This window comes from Dromiciops gliroides, chromosome 5, assembly GCF_019393635.1.
Source record: "Dromiciops gliroides isolate mDroGli1 chromosome 5, mDroGli1.pri, whole genome shotgun sequence".
NCBI classification, from domain to species: Eukaryota; Metazoa; Chordata; class Mammalia; order Microbiotheria; family Microbiotheriidae; genus Dromiciops; species Dromiciops gliroides.
In genome coordinates, this window is record NC_057865.1 from 46,412,178 (window position 1) to 46,433,723 (window position 21,546).

At 40.5% G+C, this 21,546-nt stretch overlaps 1 protein-coding gene and 1 pseudogene across 1 annotated transcript; both read right to left on the bottom strand.

Annotated features, from left to right (window-relative positions):
- Window positions 1-1,637: 1,637 nt before the first annotated feature.
- LOC122728704 lies at window positions 1,638-20,842 on the bottom strand (annotated as a pseudogene).
- CCR8 (C-C motif chemokine receptor 8) lies at window positions 20,026-21,087 on the bottom strand. The gene has a single exon (XM_043968431.1). It carries the CDS (start codon window positions 21,085-21,087, stop codon window positions 20,026-20,028), a length of 1,062 nt encoding a protein of 353 aa, XP_043824366.1.
- Between the last annotated feature and the right edge of the window lie 459 nt (window positions 21,088-21,546).

Consider the following 21,546-nt stretch of genomic DNA (forward strand, 5'->3'; position numbering starts at 1 on the left):
GATAAGCAGTTCAGGGCCTCCATAACCTTCAAATTAGCCAGATTCAGCAGCCAGATTGAGGGTCACTGATTTTTTTTTTCCTACCTTGCTTCTGTCTTTGGTTGACCATACCACAGCGAACTAATGCATTCTTTAAAAAATTAATCAGATCTATCAGTAGGACTATTAGTCGCTCCATGTTAAATGAGTTTATCTGGAATGAGAAGTCTGAGAGTGCCTGCAGTGATCTTGAATTGAGTACAACTTTTCCTGTATTTCTATATTGAGCAGATGGCCAAGGAAAACACATGCTATGGAGACTGACCATGAAGAGGGACACCAAGAACAGTGTCTGACTGATGCCAATATCTGCTTCTACTGGAAAGCAAAACTTTGGTCTCCTTCCCTCTTTGTCCCTTTCTCTACCCTTCTTTCTCCCTCTTTCTATCTCATTCTCTCACTTTAAACACTTCTCTCTCCTTTTCACTTCTCTCTCTCTCCATTTTCTGTGTTCTTTTCTCCCTCTTTTCCCTCCAGCCTCCTTTCCCCTTCTATCTCTCACCCATTTTTTCTCTCCTTTCCCTCTCCTCTCCTTGTCTTCTTGTCTTTTCTCTTTCTGTGTCTTCATCTTGTCTTATTCCTTCATCTCTTTTCTATCTCCCTTCCTCTCTGTTACCTTCTCTTTCACTCTCTTCTCCTTCCCTCTTTCCCTCTTTTCCCTCCCTCTTTACTTTTTTTTTTCCTGGCCCTTCTGCTCCTTCTGCCAAAGGTACCTGATGGAACCTAGGGAATTGTTGGACAATTGGCTTCACTTATAGTTTACTAGGTGACTTATCTTTGCTTTAAAGAGTCAGACAATTATAGGTTCTGCAGTGAACTTTTTACAAACAAAAAACAATATCCCCAGTACACATTTTGGAACATGACCTTGTAGCCTGTGGTCAAATATATCCTGTGTGGGAGAGATAGTTGTGGTTTCAGGGTGCTAAAGCCATCAAGAGCAGAACTTGGGCTTGGATCATAACATTGAATTGTTATTGCTATCATCAAGATCAGATTACCATATGTGCCTTTCCACAGCTAGAGAGATTAAATGTATTATTTGTTATAGGTTCTCTCTTACATTTTTAAACTTCTGGAGGGAAGAAGAGGAACCTTTAGGATAAGGGTTCTTAACCTAGGGGCTATGAATTTGTTTCTTTAATATTTTTATAGCTGTATTTCAATAAAATTGGTTTCTGTGTAATCCTCTGTATTTTATCTCATGCATTTAAACACATAATTCTGAGAAGAGGCCCATAGGTTTTCTCAGACACTGCCCAAGAGGTCCATGGCACCAGAGTGAGGACCAAGTGAGCCAAGTGAGTTTCCTTACCTGTAAAATTAGGGAGTTGGGCTGTCATATGCAAGACACCATTTTTGTAAATGCTCTAGATCACTTTTTTTCTTCCTTTTTTTTTAATCGTGACACTTTTACTGACAAAAATAATCCAACAGGGGAAGCTAGGTGGCACAGTGGATAGAGCATCGGCCCTGGATTCAGGAGGATCTGAGTTCAAATCCGGCCTCAGACCCTTGACACTTACTAACTGTGTGACCCTGGGCAAGTCACTTAACCCCAATTGCCTCACCCAAAAAAAAAATCCAACAAATGATATTCACAGACAGTGACAATGGCGACCACCCTTTCTGCGAGTGCTGTCAGAGGGGATTGGAGTGACATCCTCAATCCGCCCGATCTTCATTCCAGAACGTGCCAGGGCTCTCAGGGCTGACTGTGCACCAGGGCCAGGTGTCCTAGTCCTATTTCCCCCTGTGGCCCGAAGTTTGATGTGAAGGGCAATGACGCCTAGTTCTTTACATCTCTGGGCAACATCCTGAGCAGCCAACATAGTAGCATAGGGAGAAGATTCATCTCTGTCAGCCTTGACCTTCATCCCACCAGTCACTCAGAAGATGGTTTCTTTGCCAGAGAGATCAGTCACATGGACAAAGGTATCATTGAAGGAAGCAAAAATATGATAGACACCAAACACATTCTCTCCCTCTGCAACCTGAGGTCCAAGGGTGATGACCTGCTCTTCCTTCTTTTCCTTTCCCTTGCGAGGTGCCATTTCTGCTCCTTCACTTGGGCCGCCAACACCGGAAAAAAAGCTCTAGATCACTATTGATTAAGAAATGCAAATTAAAACATTTCTGAGGTACTACCTCACACCTATCAGATTGGCTAATAGGACAGAAAAGGAAAATGTTGAATGTTGGAGGGGATGTAGGAAAACTGGCATGCTAATCCACTGTTGGTGGAGTTGTGAATTGATTCAACCATTCTGGAGAACAATTTGGAACTATGCCCAAAGGGGTATAAACTCCAGAAATACCATTGCTAGGTTTATATCCCAAAGACATCCCCAAAAAGAGAAAAAGACCTATCTGTACAAAAATATTTATAGCAGCTCTTTTTGTGGCGGCTAAGAAATGGAAATCAAAGGAATGCCCATCAATTGGGGAATGGCTAAACAAGCTGTGGTATATGATTGTAATGGGACATTATTATGCTACAAGAAATAACAAGTAAGATGATTTCAGAAAAGCCTGGAAAGACTTGTATGAACTCATATATAGTGAATTAAGCAGAACCAGGACAATGTTGTACACAATGACAACAATATTGTTCAATGAAGAACTGTGAACAACTTAACTAATCTCAGCAATATAGTGATCCAAGACAATCAATCCCAAAGGACTAATAATGAAGCATACTATCTACCTCCAAAGAAAGAACTGATATTGACTGAACAGACTAAAGCATGCTATTTTTCACTTATTTATTTTTTCTTTTATTTGAGTCTTTTTATACAAAATGACTAATATAGTAATATATTATAATTGCACATGTACAACCTATATATGATTGCATCGGGGAGGGGGAAGGACAGGGAGAGAGTGAATTAGGGATAGAATTTGGAAAGCAAAACTTTAAATAAAAATGTTTATTAAAAAATGATAAAATAAAATGACAACTAAAAATAGGACACCATTTTTCTGTCATAAAAGGAGTTTGGTGGGACTCCTTCCCGGGCTATTTTTTCAAATAGTTTATATTGATGGGGATTAATTGTTCTTCAAATGTTTGGTAGAATTCATTTCTGGATCCATCTAGTCCTAGGGGTTTGTTTTTTATTTGGGGATTCACTGATGGCTTGTTCAATTTCTTTTCCTAAGATTGGGTTAGTTAAGTATTCTATTTCCTATTCTGTTAGCCTGGGTAAATTATATTTTTGTAAATATTAATCCATTTTGCTTAGGGTGTCAGATTTGTTGGCATATACTTAGTCAACATAGCTCCTGATAATTGTTTTACTTTCCTCTTCATTGGTGGTGAATTCACTCCTTTAATTTTAGATATTGGTAATTTGGTTTTCTTCTTTCCTCTCTTTAATCAAATTATCAATGGATTATCTATTTTATTGTTCCCTCCCCCCAAAACCCAGCTTTTGGTTTTATTAGTTCAATTGTTTTCTTTCAATTTTATTAATCTTTCCTTTGATTTTTAGGATTCCAATTTGGTGTTTAGTTAGGGATTTTTAATTTGTTCTTTTTCTGTTTTTTTTTTTTAGTTGTATGCCCAAGTCATTGAGCTGTACTTTCTCTGTTTTATTGATTTAAGCATTTAGAGATATAAAATTTCCCCTAAGTACTGCTTTGGCTGTAACTCATAAAATTTGTTATGTCGTTTCACTGTTGTCATTCTCCTTAACAAAATTAGTGATTGTTTCTATGATTTGTTTTTTGATCCACTTATTCTTTAGGATTAGATTATTTAATTTCAAGTTAATTTTTAATTTATCTTTTCAATACCCATACTTGAATGTGATTTTCATTGCATTATGTTCTGAAAAGGATACATTTATATTTCTACTTTTCTGTAATTGTTAGTGAGTTTTCATGCCCTATTACATGGTCAGTTTTTGTGTAGGTGCTAGGTGTTATATTCCTTTTTGTTCCCATTCAATTTTCTCCAAAAGTCTATTATATATAACTTCTAAAATTCCATTTGCCTCCTTACTTCTTTCTTGTTTATTTGTTTGTTAGTTTTATCTGGTTCTAAGAGGGGAAAGTTGAGGTCCCCCCAATATAGCTTTACTGTCTATTGTCTCCTATAACTCATTTAACTTCTTGTTAAGAATCTTTTTTCTTTTTTGTTAGTGAGGCAATTGGGATTAAGTGACTTGCCCAGGGTCACACAGCTAGTAAGTGTTAAGTGTCTGAGGCTGGCTTTGAACTCAGGTATTCCTGACTCCAAGGCCAGTGCTCTATCCACTGCACCACCTAGCTGCCCCCTCATTTAACTTCCTAAAAAAATTTAGATGCTGTACCATTTGGATCAAATATGTTTAGTATTGGTATTACTTCATTGTTTATGGTACCATTTAGCAAGATATAGTTTCCTGCTTTACCTCTTTTAATCAGATCTATTTTTTGCTTTTGCTTTGTCTGAGATCATGGTTGCTACTCCTACTTTTTTCTGAACTTCAGCTGAAGCTCCAGTCCTTGACCTTTACTCTGTGCATCTCTCTGTGCTTCAGATGTGTTTCTTGTAAACGGCATATTGTAGGATTCTGTTTGTCTGCTTTTTCTTTTTTAGTGAGGCAATTGGGGTTAAGTGACTTGCCCAGGGTCACACAGCTCTATCCACTGTGCCACCTAGCTGCCCCAGGATTCTGTTTCTTAATCCATTCTGCTATCCACTTCTGTTTTATGGGTTAGTTCATCCCATTCATATTTACAGTTATGATAATTAATGGTGTATTTCCCTCCATCCTATTTTCCCTTTGTTTATCTTTCTCTCTCTCTTACCTTTCACCCTCTCTCCCCTCACAAGTGTTTTACTTCTGACTACCACCTCCCCAAATCTGCCCTTTCTCCTATCAGATGCCTCCCTCATCTCTTATCCCCATTACTTTTTACTGGGTAAGATAGATTCTATATCTAGATGAGTGTGTATGTTACTCCCTTTCTGAGACAATTCTGATGAGAGTATAGTTCAAACATTGTCCACCATCCCCCCATTTTCCCCTCCACTGTAAAAGCTCCTTCACACCTCTTTTATATGAGATAATTTGCCCTATTCTATCTCCTCTTTCCCTCATCTCCCAGTGTAATATTTTTTCTCATCCCTTTATTTTGCTTTTTTGGCTATCATCTCCTAAAAGTCAACTAACACCCACACCCTATGTCTATATATATTCCTTCAAAGTGCCCTTATAGTGATAAAGTTCTTGAGTTACAAATATCATCTTGTCATGTACGAATATAAACAGTTTAACTTTATTGAATCTCTTATGTTTTCTCTTTCTTGTTTATTTTTTTATGTTTCTCTTGAGTCTTGTATTTGAAGATCATTTTTTTTATTCAGCTCTTGTCTTTTAATTAGGAATACTCTAAAGTGCTCTATTTAATTAAATATCCATTTGCCCCCCCCTCCCCCCGAAGGATTCTATTCAGTTTTGCTATATGATTCTTGGTTGTAATGCTAGCTCCTTTGCCTTCTGGAATATCATATTCCAAGCCCTCCAATTGTTTAATGTGTAAGCTGCTAAATCCTGTATTATCCTGACTATGGCACTATGATAGTTGGATTTTTTCTTTCTGACTGCTTGCTATATTTTCTTCTTTTCCTGGGTGCTCTGAAATTTGGCTATTATATTCCTGGGAGTTTTCATTTTGGGATCTCTTTCAGGTGGTGATTGGTGGATTCTTTCATTTTCTATTTTGCTTTCTGGTTCTAGGACATTAGGATACTTTTCCTTGATAATTTCTTGAAATAGGATGTCCAGACCTTTTTTCTTTTTTTTGATCATGGCTTTCAGGTAGTCCAATAATTCTTAAATTATCTCTCCTGGATATAATTTTTTAGGTCTGTTGTTTTTCTTATGAGAAATTGCACATTTTCTTCTATTTTAAAATTATTTTTTAGAATTTCTTCATGGTATGGCATCATTAGCTTTTACTTGCCACATTCTAATTTCTAAGGAATTATTTTCTTCAGTGATCTCTTCTACCTACTTGGCCAATCCTATGTTTTAAGGAGTTGTTTTCTTTGGTGAATTTTTGTATATCTTTTTCTGTTACTTTTACCAAATTCTTGACTCTTTTTTTCCATGACTCTCTTGTATTATTCTCATGATCTTTTCCCAGTTTTTCTTCTACTTCTCTTATTTGATTTTTTAAGATCTTTTTGAGTTCTTCCAGGAGTTCTTTTTGGGTCTGAGAGACTCATTTATATATTTTTTCATGTTTCACATGTAGCCATTTTGACATTGTCCACTTCTAAGTTTGTGCCTTTATGACCCCTGCCACTATAGTAACTTTCTATGATCAAGTTCATTTAAAAACAAAATTTGCTAATGTTTTGTCTATTTTGTGACTTTGTATTTTTATGTAAGAATTGGTTTTGCTCTTGCACTGGCCCAAGGTTTTTTTGCTGGGGCTCAAGGCCTTGTTACTGGCTTATACTAGGCTTGAAGCCTAGATGCTAGTTTATATTGGAGGAGAGGGCTCTCTGCTGACTTGCACTGTGGGTGGAACCTCCCTGTTGGCCTGCTCTGGAGGTGGGGTCTTGCTGTTAGTCCACCTCAGTGGTGGGGCCATGATGCTGGCTAGCTGTAGGGATAGGGATTTACTGCTGGCCTGCAATGGAGGTAGGCCTAGCTGTGCTGCTGGTATGCAGAGACTGTGGGCTTACTTCAAGGCTGCTGGTTTACATTGGGGCAGAGCCTAACTGCTGCCCTTCCCCTGGGGCTAGGAGCTGTATGCTCTCTTCTTTGAGGCCTGCCACTGATAGTTTACCATGTTCCCCCTCCTACCCCCAGGGAGACAGACCTTTCTTGCTGAGCTTCAAAGGTGTCCTGGGCTAGTAAGCTGCTTTCCCACTCCAAACTTGGTTCTGAGGCATTCTTTAAGGTTGTTTGGAGGGGAATTTGAGAGGGCTTAGGGGAGTTCCTGCCTCACTACACCATCTTGGCACTAGAAGTGTCTAAAAATAAGATTAAGAAGTTAAACCACTATGAAAGACTTAGGAATTATGATTCATGCAAAGATCAACCAGGATTCCAGGAGACTCATGAAGAAGCATTCTACCCACTCTTGACAGAGAGGTGATGGACTCAAGCTGTAGAATGAGGGACATATTTTTAGACATTGCCAATGTGGGAACTTATTTCACTTATCTACTAGTCGTGATTTTCAGTGTATATCTCATCAAATTAAGCTTTGTTATAGGGTAGCTCTTGAGCAATAAATTGCCTGGCCCTGAGTATAATTTCCTGGTCAAAGCCCTATAAAGAACATATATGATACATCATCATTTCCAGTTGACAACTGATTTCACTAATATAGTCAAAAGAGAAGCACATTGGAAATCTCACATGTCAAAAAGTCCAACACTTTAAGTTCCAACCTCTCCTCTGAGCTCCAGACCTGCCTCTACAACTGCTTTCACAGTATTGCTTCCTGGATATCTCTCACTGGCATCTCAAACCAAACTTTTCTAAAAATAGGCTTATTATCTTTCTCCACAGCTTCTTTTCCTTTTACCATGCAAGCCTCTTGCAAGTTCACAGCCTCAGTGTTATCTTTGACTCTTTGCTCTAACCCAGAGGCATCAAACATGCAGACCGCAGTCATAAAGCTGCCCATAAAACTTCCAAGTTCAGCCTGAGCCATGTTAAAATGTAACTGAGAAAAAAAAAAAGAAAAATGTAACTGAGAAATGTTTAACAAAATAAATGAAAATATAATACAACATATGTATTATTAATCTGTGGCTTTCTAAATCAATCTGCAACCCAGTGTTTCTATTTGAGTTTGACACCACTACCTAGCTTATCTGTAACTGGGGAAAGATGTCCCAGAGTGGGAAATTTTTGTTGTGGTACACTTGTTTAGTCATGTCTGATTCTTCATGATTCCATAGCATACCAATGGACCATAGTATGTCAATACTATCTGTGGATTTTCTTGCCAAAGATACTGGGGTGGTTTGCCATTTCCTTTTCCAATGGATTAAACCAACAGTGACTTGTTCAGGGTCACACAGCCAGTAAATGTCTGAGGCTGGATTTGAACTTGGGGCTTCCTAAACTCCAGGTCCATCCACTGTGCCACACAGCTGCCTGTAGATATACATTTACATGTATAAAATATATGAGACTCAGCTTGGCATGGTAGATAAAAAGTTGGCCTAGAAGTCAAGAAGTTCCAGTGTTGATTCTTATACTATGACTATATAATCCTGGTTAAGTCTCTTAATTGCTGGGCAGGTACTGATTTGTACTGGTAAGGAAAGTTTTCTCATCTGAGGTTCTCTACACTTAATAAATCATAGGTGTACACACATAAAACACTCATGTGCACATGTATAGCCATATGTGCATACGTACTCTATGCAATTAGAAGGGCCCTTGGGAGGCATGGTTAGACTATAGTTTGAAAAAAGATCAGGGAGGTTTAGTGGACTACAAGCTTGTTGTGTGGAAGGAAGGTAATGTAGTAGCCCTTAAAAGTTCATTTGTTCTTGAACTGATAAGAACTTAACATCCAGGAGGAGGGAGGGAAGAGTTCCATTGTACTTTGCTCTCATGAGATCTCATCTAAGGGATTGTTTTCCATTTTGAGGCCATGTTGATAAGAGTCTAGAGACAGCTCCCCTCTTTCCTCATCAGAATTGTTTATTTTTCTTCACAATTTCATTCTCAAGAATTCCCTCCTGGTTTGATGATGATGATGACGACTACTACTACTACTACTACTAATAACATTGACACAAGGGGCAACTAAATGACACAGTGGATAGAGCACCAGAACTAGAGTCAGGAATACTTGAATTCAAGTCCAACTCAGACACTTATTAGCTGTGTGATCCTGGGGAAGTCGTTTAACTTCTGTTTGCCTCAGTTTCCTCATCATTAAAGTGAGTTGGAGAAGGAAGTGGCAAAATGCTCCAATATCTCTGCCAAGAAAAGCCCAAATGGGGTTATAAAGAGTTGGGCATGACTGAAATGACTCAACAACAACAACAAACATTGAGATGGCATTTACTATGTGCCAAGTACTGTGGCAAGTACTTTACAATGATCTCATTTGATCCTAACAACTGGCTCCTTGGTCTTCTGGGTGATGCGAGAAAGCTAGCAGACTTTTCAGGTGTGGTGAGTTAAGAGAATTTATCTGTATTTCTTTTTCCTATTTCCTTATATTTGATTTTTATTAATTTCACCTTTGTTGTTTAATTAATTCCCAAGTAATAAAATCTAATCCTTTTGTGGAAAAGAAGCTGTAAGGCTCCTTTCTTATTGGCCTGGGAGAAATATTTTTTATAGTGGTTTTAAAAACTATAACTGAATGTTGGATTTTATAATAACTCTTTCTACATCTATTGGTGTTATTTCCTGGATGTTAACCAGTTAATTTATTATTTACAGGCACACAGGCTTGCAACTTCACAGCAATATGGTCCCACTGGCCTTATAGGTGTTGGAATAGTGGGCATACTGGGGCATGCATACACCAATGGAAACCCCCAAATCTCTAGGCCTCTGAACATATACCTGATTATTGTTGTTAGCTAACAACAACAATAACAACAATAATAATCCTTTGAGAGCTTGTGCTCCTTCTCTGTATCTGATTCATGATTTCCTCACACTTGGCTTTGCTTTGAGGCCAACTCTATCCAGTATACCACACTGCCTCTTTTGGAATAATAATAATCGCTTTTGGGTTTATAAAACACTTTATTTATTTATTCATTCATTTATCTATCTATCTATCTATCTATCTATCTATCTATCTATCTATCTATCTATCTATCTATCTATTTGTTTGTTTATTTGGTGAGGCAACTGGGGTTAAGTGACTTTCCTAGGGTCACACAGCTAGTAAGTGCCAAGTGTCTGAGACCGAATTTGAACTCAGGTCCTCCTGACTCCAGGGCTGGTGCTCTATCCACTGCGCCACCTAGATGCCCCTACAAAACACTTTAATTAGATTATCTCACTTGAGCTTCATAACAGTCTTCATGATCACACAGCTGAATAAGTGGAAGAGGCAAGTGTTAAACCCAAGTAATCCTGACACACCTTGTTTAGCCTTCTGAGCATTGCAGCACCATGTTTTTTGTTTTATTTTAAAGAGAGGATCTCAGGGCAGCTAGGTGGTACAGTGGACAAAGCACCCACCCTGGATTCAGGAGAACCTCAGTTCAAATTTGACCTCAGACACTTGACACTTACTATCAGTGCAATCCCGGGCAAGTCACTTAACTCTCATTGCCCCACCAAAAAAAAAAAGAGAGAGAGAGAGAGATGATCCCATGCTACTTCATCCAGCAATTTGGAATTAAGAGATAAAAACATGGGGGCAGCTAGGTGGCGCAGTGGATAAAGCACCGGCCCTGGATTCAGGAGTACCTGAGTTCAAATCCAGCCTCAGACATTTGACACTAACTAGCTGTGCGACCCTGGGCAAGTCACTTAACCCCCATTGCTCCGCAAAAAAAAAAAAAAAAAAAAAGATAAAAACATACCTTTCTATTCATTGAGTCTATTCCTAGAATCATATCCTAAGAAAAAAGCATCAACAAGTATTTATTAAGTGCTTACAATGTGTCAAGCACTGTGCTAAGTACTAGGAATACAAATACAAGCAAAAAAAAAAAAAAACCAGTCCCAACCTTCAAGGGGCTTACATTTTAATAGATGAAGACAACATATAAAAGGAATTTGAAAATCAGGAGCTGCAGAAGGTCTTCAAATAGGGGCATGGTCTCCAAGTCCAGAGAGTTAGAAGTAGAGTCAGGAAAGGAGCTGGCTCATCCTGGAAAGAGTTAGAGAATTAGCATGCAGACATGTTACACTAAGCATTTATCGAGTGTCCTGTATACAGACTACTGTGCTAAGAACTGAGAGATATCATCCTTGCATTCCTGGAGATTATATAATCCATTAGGTTGTCCAACTATACCATAAAAATAGCAATAAGGAATCCTACCAATAAATAAGGGAAGTCTTATATAGTGATGTGAAGCAAAAAAAGGTAAAATTTTTTTTAAAACCCTCAATCTGCTGAATACAACTACATAAAAAACAACAGCAACAAATCTCATAAGGACACAGAAAACATATCGGAAGTAGAGACAAGGGGGCAGCTAGGTGGCACAGTGAATAAAGCACCAGCCCTGGATTCAGGAGGATCTGAGTTCAAATCCGGCCTCAGACACTTGACACTTACTAGCTGTGTGACCTTGGGCAAGTCACTTAACCCCCATTGCCCTGCCCCCCCCCACAAAAGGAAGTACAGACAGATGAAATAAATTATGATTTTTATTCACATTTATATTTTTATTGAAATATGTATAGTTAATGATCCAATCATTCTGGAGAACAAACTGGAACTATGCCCAAAGGGCTATGAAACTGTGCATGCCTTTTGATCCAGCAATATCACTACCAGGTCTGCATCCCAAAGACATCAAAGAAAGGGAAAAGAACCTGTTTGTACAAAAATATTTATAGCAGCTCTTTTTGTGGTGCTGAAGAATTGGAAATTGAAGGGGTGCTCTCAATTGGGGGATGACTAAATAAGCTACAAGAAATGACAAGCAGGATGATTTCAGAAAAACCTGTAAAGATTTACATGAACTAATGCAAACTAGGAGAACATTGTACACAGGAACATCAATATTGTATGGTGGGGGGCAGCTAGGTGGCACAGTAGATAGAGCACCAGCCCTGGAGTCAGGAGGACCTGAGTTCAGATCCGACCTCAGGCACTTAACACTTACTGGCTGTGTGACCCTGGGCAAGTCACTTAACCCTCATTGCCCCGCAAAAAAAAAAAAAAAAATATATATATATATATATATATATATATATATTGTATGGTGAACCATGAATGACAGCTATTCTCAGAAATACAATGATCCAAGATAATCCCTATGGTGAAGCATGCTACCTGCCTCCAGAGAAAGAACTGATATTGTCTCAATGCAGACTGAAGCATGTTATTTTCACTTTCTTTCATTCTATTCTTTGTTTGAGTCTTCTTGTCAAAAATGACTAATATGTAAATGTTTTTACATGATTGAACCATATAACCTATATCAGATTACTTACTGTCTCAGAGAGGGAGGAGGGAAGAGAATGAGGGCAGGATAGAGTTTAGAACTCAAAACTTTTTTTAAAAAGTTTTAAAAAGGTTTAACATGTACTTGGGAAAAAATAAATTAGGTGAAATATTTATAGTTCAGATTTTCTGGTTTTACTTGGGATTTTTTTTTTTGCTATTTTCCACTAATTTATATTTGTTGACATTTTTCTTCAGTATTTTATAACTTTAGGAATCTATCATTTCATGTATGTAAATAGTCTTTCCACTGAGGAAGGCGGCTACCCTCTTGTAACTTAGTAAATGAGCTTTACAAGTTATCACTGTGGACCATCCTGAGATGATGAATTCATGTGGCTTGACTATAAATGGCTGGCATTGGGCTAGGCAGTCAAGAACAGAATGGAAGTGAAGTGCTCTTTAAGGTTCAAGAATGTGGCATTGTGGGATGGGAATGTCATCTGAAATCAGAAAACCCAGGTTCAAAAGCTAGCTCTGTCCCTGACCACCACTGGGACTTTGGGTTCCTCATCTCTAACATGTAGGGGTTGGACTATTTGAGTTTTAAGGTCTGTTTCAGTTCTAACCTATGGCCTTAGGATGAGTTCATTGACTGTGGGGAACCCATGTATTAGAAGACTAGGATAGTTAAGGGGGCTTTCAAAGCAGAAGAAATTAAGGATAGAGAGGTATATAACTTGATGGCAGTAACTGTCAAAACCCAGAAACCAATGGTCAAGTCTTAGAAGTTTCTGAAAATGGGACAGCTAGGTGGCGCAGTGGATAGAGCACCGGCCCTGGAGTCAGGAGGACCTGAGTTCAAATCTCGCCTCAGACACTTAACACTTACTAGCTGTGTGACCCTGGGCAAGTCACTTAACCCCAATTGCCTCACTTAAAAAAAATAAATAAATTAGAATTTTCTGAAAGTCTTTCAGCTGATCATGACACTTACCTTCTGGGGACCTAAGAAAGAGTTTTGGATTTGGAGTCAGAATGACCTAAATTGAAATCTTGCCTCAGTCATTTATTAACTGTGTTAATCCCTCCACCTCAGTGCCCTCATCTGTAAAATGGAGATGATGACGACGACGATATTTACTCCACAGAGCTGTGGTAAGCATCGCATGAGAAAATATATGGGTAACAGGGCTGTGTGCGTGCCCCAACCACCTGAAATGGGAGACATCTACACGGCGGATACCAGGGACCTGCTTCTCTGAGATGGGAGGCCTGTTTCATGCTTGGTCTGTATGAACATGCTGAATATTCTGCATTGACTTCTCATGTGGTTAGGAGCAGCCTCTTTCCAAACTGTCTGGAACTGTTTCAATCTTGAAATCTGCCTCTCTCTCTCTCTCTCTCTCCTGTGGCATCCAAGGGTGAAAGACTTATTCACCTGTAGTAGGGGGATCATTTAGCAAGCTGGGGAAGGAAGGTCACCTTCCTGACCTGACCTAAGAGTTCCCTTCCCTTCCTCTTAGGTCCAGTGGCTCTAAGAAAGTCTTGAGGTTTTCATCTTGTTTCTCTTCTCTTTTTTGGTTCTAGATACAGGGAGTGGAGTCCTTGACCAAGAAACTTGAGCCATGGGGATCTTGGAACCCACAATTCCAGGTCCAATATTATGACAGAAAACTAGCTCACATGGACTTTGCACTTGGTACTTGATGGGACTAACACTATGTAGGAACAAAGTTAAGTTATGTGAACCTAATCCCTCTCCCCTACACACACACACACACACACACACACACACACACACACACACACACATATTTATTTGCAGGGCAACGATGGTTATGTGACTTGCCCAGGGTCACACAGCTAGTGTCAAGTGTCTGAGGCCGGATTTGACCTCAGGTCCTCCTGAATCCAGGGCTGGTGCTTTATCTACTGCACCACCTAGCTGCCCCCAATCAATAATATTACCCACCATGTGTCAGGCTAAGTGCTAAGGTTACAGAAGGAGGCAAAAGACAGTCCTCCCCCCAAAGAGTTTAGATGGGGAAGGTAACATGCAAACTGGAAATGGGTACTTGGGCTCCTAAAAGTGGGGAAACACAATCTGTGGGGACTTGAGACAATGACACTGACTCCCTATAGGAAATCTTGGGGGAGGTGAAATGTAACACACTTGGCCTTCAGGCAGTGGGAGATCAGGGAATCGCAGTTACATGTGTACACTTTGTATACCTTATAACACTGTACAGATGTTAGCTATTATGATGATGATGTGCTTCCAGGAGTTCCATCTCTTCCTACCAGCATCACCTAGATGTGGTCATGCTAGAAGTGAGCTAGTATGCTGGTTGGAGAGGGGTCTTAAAATAAATACTGTTTCCCCCCCTCTCCTCAAAGGAAGAATTGCTCCAGTGTCAGGAGATTGCATGCTAAAAGGCATTACAGCTTATTCGAACTGCTTTTACCAAGTTGGAAATGCAGTTTTCTATTTGGCCCCCTCACCTTGGTCCAAATTATCAGCCCTTGGCAGGGCCAGTTTCCTGAAGATGTTGGCATTTTTAGGAGCAGGGGCAAGGACAATGAACGGTCAGTGCTATTAGGCTAATAGAGGCAACAGCAGATCAGGTGATCTATAATGCAGTTGTTTGCATGCTCTTATCTGAGACAGAATGGTGGGAGAACCTCCCTTTAGTGGCATCAGATGAGAGCAGGAAAACCAGCCAATCAGAAGGAAGCAAAGAAGAGAAAGACACATCATGGCCCTTCAATTCAATCCACTATAATTTACCACCATTCAGAAAATTTGTAAGCAGGAGAGAAAGAATGGCAGGAAGGAAGGTTATCAATCTAGTCAAATCTCCCCCATTATTCTCACTGTGTCTTTAAAAATCGTTAATTTTTCTTTCAGTCACTGTCATTTAACAATATATTCCTTTCCCTTCCCTGACCCAGAAAACTGTCCCTTATAACAAAAAGGAGCATTTATTAAGGGCTTACCATGTACCGGGCAGTGGGTCAAATGCTGGCCACACAAAGGCAAAAACACAGTTCCTGTCCTCAGGGGCCTCATATTTTATGGAGGAAGGCAACATATGAATAACCTCTAAGGAAGAATACATGGATGTACATACATACCATATATATATAGTATATGGAAAGTAATCTTGGGGTTAGGGTGGAAATGGCCCCCTACAGAAAGCGGGACTCAGGCTGTGTCTCGAAGAGAAGCCAAAGATTCTAGAAAAGAGAGATTAAATATCACTTCAGAAAAACTAATCAACAAACATCAATCAGTTCTGGCCATAATCTCAGTTTCCCCAGACATCATTCCCCACCTCTGCAAAGAAGTGAGGGAGGGACATTTTCAATTCTCTTCTTTAGGGTCAAGCTTGGTCATTATAATGACACGCTGTCCAGTTTCCATTTTTGTTTGTTTGTTTGTTTTTCTCTCTCTCTCTCTCTCTCTCTCTCTCTCTCTCTCTCTCTCTCTCTCCTTCCTTCCTTCCTTCCTTCCTTCCTTCCTTCCTTCCTTCCTTCCTTCCTCTTGCAGGGCAATGAGAATTAAGTGACTTGCCCAAGGTCATACAGCTAATAAGTGTCAAGTGCCTGAAGCTGAATTTGAACTCAGGTCCTCCTGAAACCAGGGCCAGTGCTCTATCCACTGTGCCACCTAGCTGCCCCCTCTGCTATTCTTTCAATTTACATTGTTGCAATCACTGGGAATCTTGTTTTCCTGGTTCTGCTCACTTCGCTTGTCCTCGTTTTATATATGTCTTGCCAGGCTTCTCAGTAATCTTCATGTACATTTTTCCTTGTAGTACAGTAATTCCATTACATTCTGGTCCTACCACTTGTCTGATCAGTCTCTCACCAAAGAGCATCTACCTTGCATCCAGGTCTGGGCTATTTCTCCGCTTGATTTTAGCTAAGACTGGTCTCAGTTTAGCTTTGCCTCAGGCATTAATCTGGGAGTCACTTCTTTCACCACAGACTTCTGATCCCTGCTGCCTGCTTCCACTTTGAACAGAATGTCCCCAAATGATCACACAGCCCTGGAGTACATTGGAGCCCCATTCCTCTAAGACCTTGCAATCATCACTGGGAAAATTCAGTGAAGCTCTTGATCATGGGGTAAAGAACGTGAGACTCTCATAAGGGGAACGAGTAAGGCAAGGTGCAAGGAGTAGAGAAGCTGGTTCAGCAGTCTTGACAAAACCCAGCTCTGTCAAAACAGTCCAATTGATTAACCAACAAGTATTTATTAAGTGCTTATTATATACCAAGCACTATACTAGACTGGGGATATAAGTACAAAGAAGTAATACAAAGACAAAAAAATCTCTACTTCATTAAGCTTACAAGCTTAGTTCTGCAAACTCTATTGCCTAGAAGTATTAAACTGGTATTCAACAGGGACTGAACCCACACTCCTGTTTCAGGTGGATAAGCATTTGTCTCCACCACCCCCTCCACCCACTGATAAGGGTAACTCCCCTGGAACTGGCAGAAATTCATCAACTCAGGCAGCATTCAAATGGTGTCATATGGGCAAACCAAGGTCTCTGAATAGGCCAGCTGCTTGCAGGTGTCTCTAAGGTGGTGTAGACACTCATCAGAGCTACTAGTATTGTGTCAGGACCCAAAGCACTAACTACAAGAGAGAAAGAAGAAGGGCTCTGAGGTGAGTGTGTCAATTCTAAACTGTTCTTTTCACATCTTGCAGTTTCACTTGGGCTGTGGGCCTTCAAGTATATTTAATCTTGTAATTACTGCTCTGCACCAGGCAATTAACTGCCTTTTTTTTTTTGTACTGGGAAGTGATTTCTTTTTTTCACTTTAGACTTTAAAGATATTTTAAAATGAAAGTTTCCTTCCACCATAGACTTCTGAAAATTTTCTGAATGTGACAAAATTGATTTATATTTTAGACTGGGAGAGGCGGTAGAGAATAATGGATAGAGAGAGAGAGAGAGACTGGCTTCTGAACCAGGAAGACCTGGATTTAAGTCTGACTGTCATATACTGTCTGGGCCACCATGGATGGGCAAATCACTTGACCTCTTGGTGCCCCTCCCCCACAACTATCTAAGACTAGAAGTTCAATAAACATTTATTAAGGCCTCCTAAGTTTCAGGTACCACAAAGAGAGTCAAAAGACAGTCCCAGTCCTCAAGGAATTTACAATCTAATGGATTTGCATCCCCACTGTAAGCCCCTTAACAAAAGAACCAGCAAAGAAACAAACTTTGAAAGCTTAAAAGTGCCAGGTAATTTGCACAGCTCTCAGAGGAAAAAAATGCATTAGACATTCAATGCTGTTCGATAATGTAACTGAGAGGAGAGGTTAGGGAGGGACCACCCTATGGAGCTCCCAACTTGGAGTTGCCCTTCCTGGTTCAGGTTGACTTTAGGCATGCTTCCGGGGCTCTCCTCTAGCCATTCAGTGGTCCTGCATTGGGAGAGATTGATGTTGTTCTCTTATATAGCAAGCTCTGAGCCGGCATGGAGTGGAATGGTTTGGGGGATGTGGGGTCAGGGTGCTCATCAGTTTAAGGAAGAGACATCTGGCTTGGGCTCTTGCTTCCACTCATGTCAGGGAGTGTGTTTTATCTCTGGACTCCTCATGAAGGGGTGGTAAGGATGGGTGGGCAGCATGGAACACAGGATCAACTAAGTGAACTTGTACCTGGTCCCTGCTACTTATTTTTGCTATTGTTTCCTTTCCTTAGAAGGTGATGGGTTCTTGGAGTTTGTGTTCAGCATGAAACTGACTTTGTAAGTATGAGGTCCTGCATTCAAATCCCAGATGAATTCCCACTTATCACCAAGTAGTTGCTATTCTGAGAAAACAATTTTAAAGGCTGTACTAGCTCTTGCTCTTTTCCTTCTCCCACCCCAAGTAATTTCAAAAAGGAGGAGAGGAAGTAGATTCTGATAGACAACCTCCTTCTCCCACTATTGAGGAGCCTGGATTGTTTTCCCCTAGATGCATCCCATATTTTGATACCCAACCTCAGTTACAACTATGACTTGTTTTAGCCTGGGGATGAATTGGTCCTTTCCACATGAGTCATTTCTCACTAATATTTTGGATAAACATTACCAATAACTAATAAACATCAAAATCATAAACTTCTCTCATAAATAAAGCTCAGAGTTCCCGAACTAGGTAAAATCCTACCTATGAACCCAGAAAATCCTAGCTATTCTGAATTTGGGTCCTTTGTTTTGATTAAATTTTGTACATTTCCAGAAGTCACAGGCATCTTCCATTACTCTCCCACCTACACAAAATTAATATACATCATAAAGAAGTTTTGATCAGAGGGGTTTTTTAATACAAAACAAAACAAAAAAAAATCAACAAATAAACGCAGCATGTAGACACAGGAAAAAAATATAAAAATGCCTGTCATAGGCACCAGGGAGGAAATTAAATCTTTGATGTCCTTGAGTTGATCCCCAAGAAGTGGCCACTTTGAACCATTAATCCTTTTCATCCAACTCCATCATAGTTCTTTGTTCTGTAGAATGGAGGTCTGGCCTGGTCTTGGGGACAGCATGCCCTGTTTAGTCTCTGTTCTCAGAACTCACAGCATAAAACCCCTGCAGGGGTTTCCTTCTGTCCTGTTCCTCAATCAGTCACTGCCAGCCTCTCCTTCCCTCAATCTTGCTAAAAAAAAAATCCCGGCTTGTAAGAACTCCACCCACAGCTAGATGAGAGTTTTCTGGCATGGTGATCTCCAGGACTGCAATTCCCAGGATTCAGAGTTAGGCTTTAAATGTCTTCTCCTCTGGTTGCAGATGGGTGAGTTTCCTTCAAAGCCCTCTGAGGCTCTCAGAATACACTTGCTTTTTTTTTTCTTTATGCCACAATGAATGGTAGCTTCGTAAGAACTCATATTCTCAATTCAATTCAATTTAATAAACATTTTTTAGAAGTGCCGACTTTTTGTAAGAGATAGGGTTGGAAGCTCTCTCTGGGGAGACAAAAACAAAGGAAACCGTTCCCCACCTCACAGGAAGTATACATTCTATTGGTGACTACAAGGTTTACACAGAGGAGTAAATTTTTAAAAGTATATAAAAAGGGGCAGCTAGGTGGCACAGTGGATAGAGCACCAGCCCTGGATTCAGGAGGACCTAAGTTCAAATCCGACCTCAGACACTTAACAATTACTAGCTGTGTGACCCTAGGCAAGTCACTTAACCCCAATTGCCTCACAAAAAAAAAAGTATATACAAAGTTACAAGAACAAGATTGAATGTTAACAACTTGGTGGGAAGGGGGCAAGGTGGATCAGGAAAGGCCTCATGAAAGAAGTGGTCCAGGAGCTGTGAAGTTGGGGATTATTCCATGAGGGGGGAAGTAAGGAGGGAGTGTATTCCAGACCAGGGACACAGCCTGGGTAAAGGCAGGAGGGTTAGAGGAAATTGTGGTCCACAAAGAAGTAAACTATTTAATTCACAGTCTCACACGTAGTTAGCAGCAGAGCCAAGCTTAGAACATGGCTCCTTCTGAACCCCAGTCTAGTGTGTTTACAATACTCATGCCTCTTGATATTTGCCCTGCAAGTTAGATGAAACTGAAGCCATCGGTTAGAGGTTAACCATCCCCAACGTAAAGATTCTTATACAAATCCTTGGCAAATCCTGACGTATACAATCAGCAATTTGTTTGGGTTAACTCACCTTCTACCTCCAAAGAAAGCATCAACCAGAGAATATAACCAGGAAATTGTAAATGGCCCCTTATGCAATGAAGGAAGAAAGGGAGTGTTTCATCCATATTAAGAGAGACTTGAAAATAGTAAATATCTGTTTTCCTTGTATACAAAACATTTTCTCCCTCCTTCCTTCCTGCAATCCCTGAATACTATAGTATTCAAACATTTTCTGGTGGGGCTAGAACTATCTGCTTCACAAAATATAGTCTGTGGTAGAGGAACGCGAGTGGGGTTGATTTACAGATGATCTGTCCATGTCCTGAGAGTAATAGCTTTCTCTGCATACCCAGAAGTAACGTTTGTATTTCCAAAAGATGTCAGAGAGGTGGTTCTTGAACTTTTCGCCCACAAAAGCATAAATGATAGGGTTGACACAGCAGTGGGTGAAGGATATGACCTCAGTTATTTGGGTGGCCTGGGTGAGTTTCTGACTCAGGTCACACCCATCCAGGATGTGCAGGTTGTGCAGGGAATTCAGGAAGAGCATCATGTTAAAGGGAACCCAGAAGAGGAAAAATGCCACCACGACAATGAGGACCAGCCTGATGGCCTTGATCTTTTGGCGGTTCTGACACTCCCTCAGGTGCCTCAGAATGTTGGCATAACAGTAAACAAGGATGCTGAGTGGGACGACGAGGCCCAGGATGTTGATTTCGAAGTGGGTGATGAGTTTCCACTCAATCGTTCTGTCATCGAAGAAGGAGTAGCACTTGAGGGTGCCCTCTTCAGAAGATACCTGGTAAAACACCAGCAAAGGCACAGAGGCCAGAATGGCCACCAACCACACCAGCAGGCTGACAGCCATGCCCTTCCTGGTGGTCCTCACCTTCAAGGCATAGACTGCATGGACAATGGCCAGGTACCGGTCCATGCTCATGATAGTGATGAAAAAGATGCTGCTGAAGAAGCCGATGTAATAGATCCCCGAGATGACCTTGCACATGGTGTTCCCAAAGACCCACTGGTCCAGAGTGTAGTGTGTCAGGAAGGGGAAGGAGAACACGAAGAGCAGGTCAGAGATGGCCAGGTTCAGCAGGTACACATCAGTCATGCTTCTCAGCTTCTTACAGGCTACCAGAACCAGAATGACCAGGACATTCCCCAGCAGACCAAAGACAAAGAGGAGGCAGTAGAGCAGGGCAAGAAGCAGAGAGCTGGACTTCTGGGTGAAGGCAGTGTGGCAGGGGCTGGCCAGTATGTCTGGATAATAGTCTTCTGTGGTCATGGACACATTTGGCTCCAGGGTATAATCCATTCCAGCTCAGTCACCTGATCAGACAACACATAATCTTCTTATTAGTTTCTCCCAGACACCTGTTTGTCAAATATTTGACGAGTTCCTTATAGTAGTAGGCTAGACTGCCAACCTTAAAATCAGGAGCCCTGGGTTTGGACCACCACCTCAGACACTTAGCTATGGGATCCTGGGTAAGGCATTTAACCTTCTAACGTCTCAACTTCCTCATCTGCATAATAATATTTGCATGAATGTTGTTGGAAGAAAAATGCTTTGTAAACTTTAAAAGTAACATGGGCGGTGATGGTGATGATGATAACGTAAGGGTGCAAGACCTGTGCCAGAGGAGCAGAAACGAAGGTAAAGCATAATGTGTTCCATTGAGTGTTGCTAAGTGGCTCCTTTAGGTTTACAAAATCCTTAAGGAAATTCATTTGGCCTTGCTGCTAGCTCACCTAAGGGATAGTTATCGCTCTT

Excerpts from the sequence above, each read along its gene's own strand:
- CCR8 (XM_043968431.1), bottom strand. The coding sequence starts at position 21,087 with ATGGATTATACCCTGGAGCCAAATGTGTCCATGACCACAGAAGACTAT.